This window comes from Protopterus annectens, chromosome 1.part0 (assembly GCF_019279795.1).
Source record: "Protopterus annectens isolate FY-2018-M chromosome 1.part0, PAN1.0, whole genome shotgun sequence".
Taxonomy (NCBI): domain Eukaryota; kingdom Metazoa; phylum Chordata; order Ceratodontiformes; family Protopteridae; genus Protopterus; species Protopterus annectens.
Window position 1 is genome coordinate 1,713,636,140 of NC_056725.1, and position 14,375 is coordinate 1,713,650,514.

At 37.1% G+C, this 14,375-nt stretch overlaps 1 protein-coding gene across 1 annotated transcript in view; it reads left to right on the forward strand.

Moving 5' to 3' along the window:
• The window catches only part of GRM1 (glutamate metabotropic receptor 1), a 3,392,621-nt gene that overhangs the window by 2,452,680 nt on the left and 925,566 nt on the right, over positions 1 to 14,375 (forward strand). The window contains exon 6 of the mRNA XM_044068819.1: positions 2,559 to 2,727. Coding sequence (XP_043924754.1) covers positions 2,559 to 2,727 — 169 coding nt within the window. The remainder of the gene's footprint in view (positions 1 to 2,558; positions 2,728 to 14,375) is intronic.

A 14,375-nucleotide genomic window follows, 5' to 3' on the forward strand; every position in this document is an offset into this window, starting at 1 on the left:
TACAACTAGACTTGCCTAGAAAATGGAAGTATGGTCAGCCCCACATATGGTTTAAGTATTATATGGTATATTTCTATTTTAAAATGTTGAACAGTTTTACCTTAATTACAGAGATAATTATTTAATAAGCCAGTGTTAGAATGAATAGTTTTGTTTATGTAAATGTACTAAGTTGCCTCTCAGTGCATTAGAAAATCTTACTAATAGGATCATTACAGTGAAAGCATGACTGCTTACTTTTGGTACAATTTCTTTCCACAATATTCTAGGGTTTATTAAGACTTGCATAAAAAATGCTACTTATAACAGCCTGTTATTGTGATCACAGAAAACATCGATTCAAACACAGCAGCTGCCATGAGAAAATACCTTATTATAAGCTAATTTATATGTCTCTGAATTACTTAATGATTACTGCAAACACTATAACTGATGTGTTGTGTTATCACAGAAACTTCCTCACTCATTCTTATATAAATACATCCAAATACATAAATGTACACACACACACACACACACACACACACACACACACACACACACACACACACACACACACACACACACACACACAGAGACTTACACACACTCTCATCCAAACACTCATACTCAAAAATACACTCTCACTGTACATCACACACACCCCACCCCTCACTCAAAAGCACTCACAGACACAATCACCCATTCTCACATACACACATGCACACTCCTACCTATCCTGTTTCCCACCTTATCTCTCTCTACTGTGAACACCCAGTCAGACACGCTCACATATATGTACACACGCACACACACACACACACACACACACACACACACACACACACACACACACACACAGACACTAACATGCAGCCAAATTAGCAGTCACCCACTCATACTCATTCAAACACACATATTCACAAACATACACTCACTGTACATCACACCCACCCACCTCTCACTTGAAAGTATTCACAGATACAATCACCCACTCACACATACATGCACACACTGTCACCTGCCCTACCTATCCCTAATTAATCCCTCCATTGTGAGCACCTAAACAGACACATGCTCATAGACAAATGTGTACACCCACACACACACACACACACACACACACACACACACACACACACACACACACACACACACACACACACACACACCTCATACATCTGCCTGTACATGCAAGCATACACCCCACCCCACAACACTACTGATCCACTAACCTCCTACCCAAACACTTACCTGTGATCTTACCCATTGAAAGTAATGGGTGAACATGAACGTTTGGCTAGGTTAATTACCCTGGCTAGCAGTAAGGATTTATGCACCTGAGCAACTCTGTGAATCATTTGGTTGCATGATGTACTTACTACAGGCTTTTCAAGGGGAAAAGCATCTGGGTAATTACCACATGCCACTCCCCAAGAATGCATCATTACCATTTACAGTAGATCAAACAGGCAGCCCATTGCAATTCTGTACCTCTTCATTGTAAGCATGCAACAGGGCTGTATAAGAATTGGAAACAGCACTGACATTAAAAAGGGCTTACCACTGGCAGTAACTTGAATACCAGCCTTTATTGTTAAATACAATATTAAAACAGGCATCATGCATTTAGTTTTAGAGGCATGACAGAAAATATTTTTTCATAAAAAATATCAAGAGATTTGCTATGTTTCTTTTTGTTTTACAAAACAAAACTAAAAAAATCAAGACAGTCATGTTAAAATAGTAGTTAGTAACCCTACTTACATTGTTTAAAATATAGATACATATATTTAATTTGCTTTGTCTTTTTTAACAAGTGCGCTTGACAATTGTATCTTCTTCTGAAGACTTAGCTCTGTAAAGTATTCACATCATCTTTTTCTCTTCTTAACTGTAATTTTATTTTTGAGTAATCATAATTTAACTAGGAAAGTAGACTAAGTCGTGTATCCACTCAGCACCAAGTTGTGGGGTTCTGTTCTTCTCTATGTATACAGTCTACATGGTGTTTATTTGTCTTTTCTCATATCTGTGTATTTTTTCTTTAGGCATTTAAGGTTCTTTTCTCATCTCATATTCATGTTGATCAGGTTTGTTTGGCTAAATAAGGTAACAAAGTGTCTATAAGTTTGATGTGTGGAGCTGTTCTTCTTTGAAAATGGGTGCTAGACTTAGGCTAACCAAATAAATAAAATGTGGTAATTAAATAATAAAATACCTCATATGGATTTGTTCTGAAGGATGCACACAGCTTCCAAACTACTTATTGTGCTTGATTTCATCATTTATTGACTTGTAGGAGGAATACAACTTTTAAAACAATAAATAAAGTTTGCTTTTCAGTCTTTGGACCACATGGACAGACTATATATAAAGTACAGTAGTACATCTAGGGCCTTGCCTTTTACAGGAAAACAACTATTATGGCTAGCACTGTTTATGCATACAATGTAAACAAAAATCCTAAGAGATATTATGGTTTTATTCTAGGCTACTGTTTTTAGAGTAACTAAAGAGATAATTGCACATATGAATAATGCAAGCTGTTTATATACATTATGACTTTCATTTCTTAGGTATGACATCATGAATCTTCAAAGTGTTGGGCATGGCCGCTATGACTATGTACATATAGGAACCTGGCATGAGGGTGTCTTGAATATTGATGACCACAGGATACAGATGAATCGCAGTGGGGTGGTAAGATCTGTGTGCAGCGACCCCTGCTCTAAAGGGCAGATTAAGGTAAGATGCACAATTTCCTCTCCTTACTAGAAGACAATATTTGGGCACAGAATCACAAGTTTTCAGTTACATAACAGCATTGCTCATAGATATTTATTAATTTTGTGTTTCCTTACTATTGCATGAATATTGAAGACATATTTAACTTATTTTGTTTTTTGACTGATAAAAGTGTTTTTTTCTCTATAGGAACCGCAGGTTCTCCATGTCATTAAGATCTGCAATAAAACATTTAAGAAAACAATTATTGGTCAATGCTGAATGAATGGTTGCAGTGCTGCAGAATATTGGATACAAACTAGCAGTGTAGTAGTATGTAAATCAAACAGCTTAGTACAGTGATCTGATCTAACCTTCTATTGAGAGTCACAGAAAGTATATATCATGAGCAAAATTAATGCACATTTTTGTGTTGGCTTATACATGCACAGTCAACACATTGATATGGCAACAAGCTGAGGGGTGATATCTATGTAGTAGCAGTGCTACTCTAGCAATTTCTGGTGTGTGATGGGATGCATGGTGAATAGTCTACAAACACAGACTACTCCGTGATGTTGCTTGTGTATTGCAATTAGAGCAAACTTCAAAGTGATCTTCCAGCGAGATTGAGGTGGCAAGACCCCTTTGGAGATGTAGCTTAAAGAGCGTCTGTTGTTGATTAATGCAGCATTATTATTGTATCTCATTAATTGTATGTGATGTAATAAAAGTTGACACTATCTAGTTGTACCTAGTAGCATTGATAATGTCATGTTACTGCACTCCACTGAGTAACCACTCTTAGGTTATCTCTGTGGTGAGATTAAAAATGTAGAACCCCAATTCCAATGTTTGTGAACATGAGCAGAATCCAATTTATCAGCACTCTTTCTGCTCCTACTTATTATGCTGTAGAAATTTGAATTCAGCAGATGAATAGATTGATTTAGGTCATGAATTCCAGAAGAGCAGCCTAGCTGACTGACATCCAGATCAAGCCATGTGGCACATTATCTTCCTTTAAAGATGTTAGACAATTGGATGGGTATTCACAAATTCACCCCCAGCATGACTGGCCCATCTCTCCTTGAAGTAAGGTAAGATCTGAGGATAGATACTGGCAAAGCATAAATGTCTATATGGCCCAGTTGTCTTGCATTTTCTATGATTCTATGAGTCTACGAATGACTGACACAGGTCTTAACTTGCTGATTTGTAAACTTTCCTGGAATCCCCTAACAAAACATATTCTGCAAAAAATGGAGCAGCACAAGCCATGATCTCATACAGCAGTTGAAAGCAGATGATGTCTGTATTCACAAGCAGAAGAAACACTACTTATTACAAATTGCATGCAAGTGGACTTTTATTTTAAGAAAGGAATGGAAGAAAGAATCTGTATTCATAAGGCAGGCAGACAAATGACAACAGTTAGGTAGCTAGATAATGGCAGCCACATGGGTGGCAATGAGGAAGCCAGAAGCTACCCGTAGTTTGCTTAGATGCATGAACTGCATTACTGTTCCAGATTTTCAGGCTAAAGACAGCTGAATGCTTTGATACTTGTTGGAATGTCATTTAAGTTCCATGATTATCTTGTTGTTTATATACAATTATATGTATCAGACTGTATATTGCTGAGTTGAGGGCAAAATTGTCCTCTCAAAATTAAGAACCACAAAACGCTTCTCAGAGCTATTGTAGTATAGTTCTAAGAACAGCAGTTAATAAAATAACATTCTGCACTCTCCAAAAAAAAAAAAAATACACCAAACACATGTGAAATAGCTTTCAGTAAAATGATGTGGATGAAAAAAAGACCAACCCAAATATTTCCATGTTGCATGCTGTGCCAACCTACAACCCTATATAAACAAACAAACAAATACCATCTACTGTCATCTTCCACTAATCAACCTCCTACATAGTTTAGATCTATAGAATTTTGATAGCCCTGGTTCAGACTAGTGGAAGACACTTCACAAACTGTCTTAAAATGAAATGCCTCTGTGGCTTGGCAACAACACATTTCACTACTGTGCTGATGCCAAAGGTTCAAACAGAAGGAGGCAGATCAAACAGCAATAAGCTATGGCTCAAAGACAATGCATCTCAGAGTATATGTGGACCCTTGTAGAGGGGACAAGCCTTGCAGGGCTGGAATGCCAGCAGTCAAGTTTCAGACAAGGGAGAAGCGATCTTTGGTATGCCTGCTTTAAAAGATAATCGGTAGAATTATCCAATATCAGAACTCAGAAGTAGCACAGGGGAACCAAACTGTAAATTTAAAAGTGTCACACTTGAGCTGGCTATGCTACTGTTTTAGACTGAACTGTTTGACTTCCCTGAAATCAATGATGCACATTACCTGCCAGATATATATACAGCTGATAGTCCAGTGACTTGGTCCTTCTCAACATCTGCTGTCTAACTTGTAATGATGACACAAAGCATTCAGCAAAAGAGTCCACCAGTATATTTTTCTTTTATACCTTTATGGAACATTTCATGTGAGGTGGCATGATTTAAAGATATACCGAGACAATAACCTAGCTTCCCATGGACTCCATGTCTTCCTCAGGGATTAGCCAAACACAGTACTCAGCAGGTTTAAATATAATTTCTTGACAGACTATGACATTTCAACTTAGAGGATTCAGGATAGGTCTATGAGCTGTAAACAAGCTTCATCCTGTAGTCCAGGGTTTGATTACTTCAATTTGTATTTAGAAAATCTGTGACTCTGAATAGTGCACTTAACCAGACAATGTTCCCAGGTCACCATTGAAAAGGGGCACTTGTGTCCAGTGGGCTTAATCTGTTAACAAACAAATAAATAAATAGGCAATACTGGGAACAGCTGCACAAGGACTCTCAATATACTTGAACGTAGCTTGAAGAAGACAGAGTCTACACAACTGAAAGCCTCCATTTCTTCAACTGTTACATATAAACTGCTAGCCAGAGAAACATTCAACTATAGTGATATGCCAGAAAACTGGTGGTTACTGTGCAGTTGCAGAGGTGGACAGTCCATGGGTATATGTTCATAAGTAAGTAGTAGGCTACCTGCCCTTATGGACCATTTTAAGCCCAGTGAATTTCGCATTCAAAAATGAGAATCAAACTTTGTATCTTGTGGCTGTGAGGTAAACACCTTAACCATTATACCAAGCCCAACTCCTCTAAAGGGCAAGCAGCGGCCTTGAGGAGATTTGAACTTGCGTCTCCCAGTGTACTAGATCAGTACTCTAACCACTGAACTGTAGCTCTAGGATTTCTCATGTTACAGTTCAGCAGACAAAGATGAAAAGGAATGAAAAGACTACAGAAAACGCCCCTTTCAGTCACAGACAGGGCCATACCTCTCAACTTCTTAGCACAACAATTCTGGACATAACCAAAAAGAATAGTGGGACATATCCCCAAAATCATGGACAGATTTTAAATAGTGCTCTTATCAGCTTAGAAATGTGGTAGAATAATAGGTTTTGCATTAGCGTGCACATTCTGAAGGATATAAAATCTAAAACTCAAATGTCTGTTGTTATATTATGACTTTGATCCTCAATAATTTGGCTGAAAGCCAAATATTTAATGAGATGCAGCAAAAACATGAAGAAAAAATCTGGACAGTCTGTAAAATTCCGGGCAGTTGACAAGTACGGATGGGAATGTGCTTTGATTCGTCATCAAAGAAATCTGTAAGCATATCTTTGCTGTTTTAAGTTCGCTTGCATTTAAAGATTATTTATAAAATACAATTAATTTTTGGTGCAGCTGTTGCTGTGAAATATGTGAAGCCATGCTTAAGGGTACTGGCAAATTTCTAGACTAAATAATGACAGTAAAATGTAATGTGCCCTTCCTCCAGTGATATAATCTGAAGAGCAGGCATGGCAGTTCTCTATAATGACTGAAAATGTTTCTGTTCCTTAGAGATATTAAAGCATTTATGTGAAAATAACATAAGTGATTTTCAGTACTGGGTTATGGCTATGACTTGCTAACCATTCAGTTATATTGCTCTAGCCTGTAATTTTAACTTTTATTTTCTCAGTCTTCAACAGCTTCTATGACTTTGAACAAGTCGAGATAGCTGAAAAATGAATAAAATAAAAAATAAATACACCATGTTGTTTGCAGAAGATAACTACTTTAACCTTGCATTTTCTGCTATTATTAAGTTTTTGATTTTAAAAGTTTAAGTTGCAGTTTCTGCTCACTTTCATCATGTTGTGGCCCAATGACCTTACCAGCTTTGCCTAATTACATTGTTATGGCTCAAAGGGCACTCAAGCAATTCTGCTGATCTCCTGTGGAGTGTGGACATCTAACTGCCTGCTTCTCCCTACCACAGAAACACTCAGTGAAGTTTGTTTTACTTAGTTTTTTCTTCCTAAGGATGAGGCATTTCATATAAACATCTGCCGTTCACCTCCTAACTTATTACTATCAATACATTTTTAAGCATATGTACGTGTGCATACATGCATACATCAGATTATATATTGTTAAACTGAGAACAGGAAAAAGGACCATCAAAGATGTAATAGCTCCTCCCAGCATAATGTCGCTCTGCAAAACTGTGTTAAATACCTTTGCCAAACTGGAAAGTGTAGCCAAACTAGTTCATTGTTATCAGTCCTAATACAGAAACACTGACTGATTGATTGTCATTTATACAACAGTGATCATGAGTGCAGCTGTAAAAATAATTACTGATACTGCTTGCAGGAACTGATTGGCACCTTTTCTACAGTGACAGTTATGTCCATTAACAGTTTGTACCCACCCTTAGCTCACTCTTCTACATCTTTATATATATCTACATTTCTCTCTCTCTCTCTTTCAGCTACATCTAAATGTCTGTCTCTCTCTCTCTATGTATGTATATATATATATATATATATATATATATATATATATATATATATATATATATATATGTGTGTGTGTGTGTGTGTGTGTGTGTGTGTGTGTGTGTGTGTGTGTGTATATATATATATATATATATATATATATATATATATATATATATATATATACATATACAGAAACACACACAAATAATTCAGCTACCATACAAAACAATGAGTCCCAAAAATATCAAACCAAAAATTTTCTACCTACACAAAATCTGCAAATAACTAAAAAAAACTGAAAGAAAAACTACTAAGCCACTCAATCAGTAACAAAAGCACTAAACATCTAAACATTTTACAAGGGCAGTAGACCATTTCTCTCTAACATGGGAGGGGGCTTCACCCTCCATGCCGCCATACTTACATATACCAAGTGCATGATTACAATACAATGCTGAAAGGGCAAATTCCCGTTAACAACCAGTGGTGTATTGGGCAATACATTCCCATAATATACCAGTGTTTTTTTCCCTCTTGCATCCCATTCACACCCACATTCCCATTACTTATTATTAGACTAATTATAAGGCCAACACAGCATCAGGGATGGGAACAAATCCTCAGATCATTGTGCATCAGTTTTATTGATCATTGTTAGACCTATCACAGTCCCATGATCTATTGCCCCTACTTAACGTCACAACACATGTATAGGCATTTCACTACAATATTTTTAGACATTTTATATTACTGCATTTAGATACCTTTATCTCCAGATATTGTTTGTTGATCTGTATGCTTTCAATAATTTTGATGTTAGATACACTTACATGCTCCCTTTGCATACACACACACACACACACACACACACACACACTTGAGAAACAGTGATGTGGACCTCATCTGCCTGTCCAGTTCCAAGCACTTCTGACTAAACAAGGTGGATTATAAGAATAATGCAAACACAAATGCTTCTCTTTTTTAATCTCTGTATACTTCCTGGCTCATGGATTCAGTTAATGTCATCCCATTTTCCTTACAGCACAATGTTTCTCTACCGCTATCTTTAACACACACTCTAGTGGCATCCATCACTGCTCCCTGGAGGCAGCTAAGAAGAGTGCCTGCTGCAGACTGCTGGTTAGATCACAGTAATTCTGATAGTCTCCCTCCAAGATTAGGCAAAACAGCAGGTCAGAAGTTTTCTTCAAAAATCATTGGGCATCAGTGTTGACCCCTGGCCAGTGTCCTAAAAGAAGGTGTATGATAAAAATAGGTATATAGTTGAAGATAGTGGAGAAAAGGTGTGCTGTTAGGAAAATTGGATGAGATTAATTGAATTGCAAGTTAACTCCAGAGTATCAATAATAAGTGCTTTCAACCACTGCAATGAACTTCTTCAGGTTGACTTGTCCAAAACAATAAAGCAAACATTAAACATAAGTATAAATTTATATCACCATGTTATAAGAAGAAAAAGCCAGCAAACATTTAACTTTTTATTAAAATGAAACACACCAAATCACTGCTCTAGCGCCTCAGCTTTGACAAGCCTTTAACAGAGTATGACTTGTTTAGAAATAGCTTCATTAAATACTTATTATAATGAATCAATTAGTATCAATTAATCAATCTATATAACATTTAAAGCAATATTTATACAAACACATTTATAAAAAACATCTCCAATTACATTCTTGATTAAGTCCAACTGGACTTAATGTATCATATTTTAAAATGAATATAGATTCTTTCTTCCTGAGCTTCTTTTTTATATCTACTGTACTAAAGTTTGCCCTAACAATTTGCTCTAAAATAGTTACTTGTAACTCGTTAAATTCTCCCCCGTGTTTTTCAAGGAAGTGCAATGCAACAGGGCTATATTTACTGCCCTTTTTGATATCACGCATGTGCTCTTTTACTCTAGTCGCTAGACTGATTTTGCTTTCTCTAATGTACTATTTATTACATGGACATTTTAGGCAATATATTATTCCTTCACTGGTACAACTGTGTTCAACTTTTTCCTGAAATTTTATCCCATTTACCTTTGTGAAAGTATTCTTTATAAAAGGGCAAATGCTACATTTGCCGCATGGGAAAGTCCCTTGTTGACCCATTTCTCTACATCTAACATTATCCGGTAACTCAGAATTCCCATGTACTAAAAAGTCTTTCAGGTTTCTACCTCTGGTATGAGAAAATTACCTTCTTATTATAAACGTGTTCTAGACGTTTATCCTTTCTTAATAAATCCCAACCATATTTTATTCCTTCTTTAAACTTCTCACTGAACAGAGCATATTTTGTTACAAAAAACAGACTTTCTTTTAAATTCATGTTACACTGATTTTCCCTCTCATTCATTAAATTATGAGTTGCCCTTCGACCATACCTTTTTAAATTCACCTTATTTATAGCTTGTTGTATTTTGTCAACTTGATATCCTCTCTTTATACACATCTCCGCAGACTTATACATTTCTTCTTCCAAATCTTTAAAGTCACTGCACATTCTGTTTATTCTTAACATTTCTCTATATGGTATTGCCTCTATGGTATGTACTGGATAACAAATTTCTCCATGTAATATGTACTCCCTATCTTCAAATTTCCTGTATATTTTAGTTCTAATATGTTCATCCTCCCTACCTTCTACCATTAAGTCCAAAAAATTGACATTCTTTCCTAATTGTATGCCATCAAACTTTATCCCAAATTTGTTATTATGAAAATTCAGGGACAAATTTCAATCCAACTTTACAAACATAGGTTCATAGGTAGGTACTGGGCTATCTGCCCGAAGGCATATATTAGCCCAGCCATGTTGTGCGGTATTCACCGCCCCTTTGGTTAGTTCCCCAGGCCCTTGATCTAGCAGCTAGTACCCTTGGCCCCTATCTAGTAGAGATGTTGGTATGATCCCTGGTGTGAACTTTCTGTTACCCATCCACTCGTCAAGGTTCTCTTGAAGAGTGATAGTGAGGGGCTCTGTCTTATGTAGATCGGGACCTTATTCCATAGCAATGGAAGTCTTTGCAAAGTGAATCAATCCCTCCAGCATGTTCTATTCATTGTTGTGCTGAGGTTTATCTCCCTAGAGCGTGTAGCTTGAGTAGATTTGGTTTTCCTAAGGTGGAGCATGTTCAACAGTTCTGGGATGGACATGGCTCTGTGTGTTAGACAGAGATCACCTCTGAGAAGGCGGTATGCAACAGAGAAAAGCCTTAGTTTTTTCAATCGTGCTGCATAGTGCAACTGTTTGAGGCCAGTAATCCTCTTAGTGAGGTACCTCTGTGGTCTCTCCAGCTGCTGGAGATGCCTAGCCAGGTACATTCCAATTGGTGCATTGTACTCAATAATGGGTCTGATGAGGGAAGAGTAGAGGGGCACCACTACATCCTTAGATCTTGATGCAAACCCTTTCGTGATCAGATGGGTCACATAGAAGGATTTTCTAACCACCTTGGCAGCATGGTTATCAAAGGAAAGCTGAGTATCTACTTGGGTCCCTAGATCCCTTATTACTTCTTCAGATTTCAGGGGGTTACCTCCTATGTGGTAGTTCGCAGGTACTCTGTTTTTTCCAAAGGGGATTACTACACATTTTTTAGCATTTAGCTTGAGACCATGGCTTTGACACCATGCATCAGTGACATTAAGGCCCTTCTGGAGGATATCCATGTCAGCCGGAGACTCTATTATAGCACCCAGTTTACAGTCGTCTGCAAACTTGGTCAGCCACAGCCCTTCAGTGCTTGCCTGTACTTCTGAGAAGTATATGCCAAACAGGAGGGGCCCCAGGACAGAGCCCTGAGGCACACCGCTTGTTACTGGTCGGATTTGGGCATAGATCCCGCTACTCTTCCTTTGTGGGATCTGTCTGAGAGCCAGTTTGTGATCCATCTTGTGACGTAAGGGTTTATGCCCAGGTTGGTGAGTTTATCAATAATACCCGAATGGGGAATGGTGTCAAATGCTTCAGCAAGGTCAAAGTAAGCAGTGTGTACCTCCTTTCCCATTATCTATATCCTAACTGTCTCAAAAAAGTCCACCAGGTTCAGGAGGCATGATTTGCCCTTGACGAAGCCGAACTGTGTGGGGTCAAGTGTTTGGAGGTTCCCAATCTCACCATTTATGAGTTCCATAATGATTCGCTCCATTGTCTTACAGATTAGACTGGTCAGGCTTATTGGTCGGTAGTTTCCAGGGTCAGTTGTGGGCCCACCCTTGTGCAGCGGAACCACCGTTGCTGTGCGCCATTCTATCAAGTCAACAATATAGCTGTAATATTTCTCCACATACCCACTAAAAAATGCATTTCTATAAATATGAAGATCTTCAAACAGTCCAATGAGCAGATTAGCGTACATGGGGCAAATGCTGCCCCCATTGCTGTTCCTTGTAACTGTTTATATATCTCTCCATTGAATTCAAATATATTGTTCTCTGGGCAAAATTGAATTAGTTCTATTAAATACTGTGTTCCAGGACTGTCGCCCAGAAAATAAAGAACTGCTTCCAACCCATGCTGATGCTTTATGCTTGTGTATAAACTAACCATATCCATTACTAAAAAATATTTATCTTTATCCCTTCTGATTTCTTTTTTTTTCTTTAAAGTCCACTGCATTCTTAGCATATGAAGGTAAAGTCATGGCTTTTGGCATCAAACACTGATGTAATGAGCATGATATGTTATGTGTGAAATATGCACAGGCAGACACTATCGGTCTGCTTGGAGGATTAGCAATATCTTTGTGAATTTTAGGCACACAGAAAAATTTAGCCATTTGGCTTCCCTTACTTGTAATTTTATGAATTAATTCCTCCTCTGAAAGGTAATATAATCTTATACCTTTCCTTAGCAACTTCTCATACTCCTGAATTGCTTGTTGATATTGTTCCATATTAATTAATCTATAAATTTCTTTATTGTTCAGGTGTATGTAACACATTTCTAAATATTGTGTAATGTTGTATCACCAACTTACCCCACTTATCTGCCGGTTTAATTACTATGTCTCTTCTCTTACTTAAACTATTTAAACTTTCCCACTCTTCCTTTGTAAGATTATATTTAATGTCCTTCCTTTTTATGAAATTGTTATATTCCTTTTCTGTAATATAATTCATAAACATTAAACATTGTTGCAATGTTTCATTATTAAACAGAGGTAGATAATTACTTTTATGTGCTATTTTATCTGTATTCAATTTACAATATGCATTTGTTATTACATCTGAATCACTAGAATAAAAACTGCTATCACTATCCTCTATATCAACACCAGAAACATTTAAATCATGCTCATATAATTCATTACTAAATTGATAAGTTAAATATAACTTACGTATAAACTTGAAAATTTCGATTTTCATTTCATATAATCTGGGTAAAACTATTGGAATGAATTTAAGTCCCTTATTTAGCACATTGAGCTCCACCTCCGATAGTGTAACTTTAGATAAATTTACTACATAACTAGAATTTAAAGTCCCACTAAAATGTTGACATTCAGTTCCATTTGCCTCATTTGTTGTTCCTGTATTCGTATCCATTCCCTCTTTGTTGCTTTTGCTCGATCCAAGACCTCTTCCGTATGCCCTTTGCATTTGATTCATTGTGGAAATGTTGGTACATATATTTCCCATTTCCTGGCTTCAGCAACCAGGGATATTCATCTTCACTCTCATATTCCATCAAAGATGTTTCATATTCTCTGTTGGGGCAAAAATTAGTCTTTTCCATTGTTCCTTGTTCCTCCCAAAATCTAACGCGTTGATGCGTACATGAGCGCTTGATGACCTCAAATGCATTGCTATGCTCAGAGTCTCTCATATCCCGCATCAGTTTATTCTTTTTTCTTTTAATGATCTTGTTTTCATATGTCAATTTCTCATTCGCATTTTTTAAAAATTGTTCAAATACAGTCATGTTTGTTTCAAGATATCCTGACATATCATTTTAGTTTCCTCTTTGATTTTTGTTCTTTTGAGCTGATCCCACTCTACTAATATACTGACCCATTCTTTGCTACACTTATGTGCAGCAGCTGTCCATCACTGGTGGAATTGTTTCTCTTCTTCCACCGTTAAATCAAAGGGCAAAGACAGGTTCTTAATAGAGTGGAGCCCTCTTGGTGTTATGTCTAACTCTAAATATCTTTGTAGACTCTGTATGTTGAGAAACACAGACATCTCTCTTAGAATTAATTTTTCCATTTTGTCAAACAAAAACAATAATGCAGATAAAGTGTCTAATTATTTATGTACTGTAAATTATAGTGGTGACTTGAAACATTCAGTGAGGGAGACCACAGACCTAGGAAGACTACTTATCAAACTTAAAACAAATAATACAATGGTTGTAAAGAAAAAATAGCTACATTTGTCCAATAAGAGGGTCTTACTGGTCATCCAGTGGATGTGAAGGTCTGTAACCATTTGGCAGAGAGCTACTGGTATAAGAAATATCTGAGCTTTGAGTCAGTCCATTGAGTACCATGCTATGCTAGGCTGAGATTCAGAAAACCATGTGCACTGTGGAGTTGGGCACCGATGCAAAGTTGAATGGAGTTGAATTGGTTCTCAGGAGACCTTGGGTGTAGCATTGTCTTCGAACTTTGCAAGGGACTACAGAGTTAGTTGTAGTTATGGACTAGTAGGGCCAAACAAAGACACCCCAAGCTTCCAAACCAATCTGCTTCATAATGGAGAATGGAATAATGGATGAAAATCAAATTCATTCTCTTAGTGGTGTCAGAGATCCAAGGACTCATACTTGCTCCATGCACTAGGA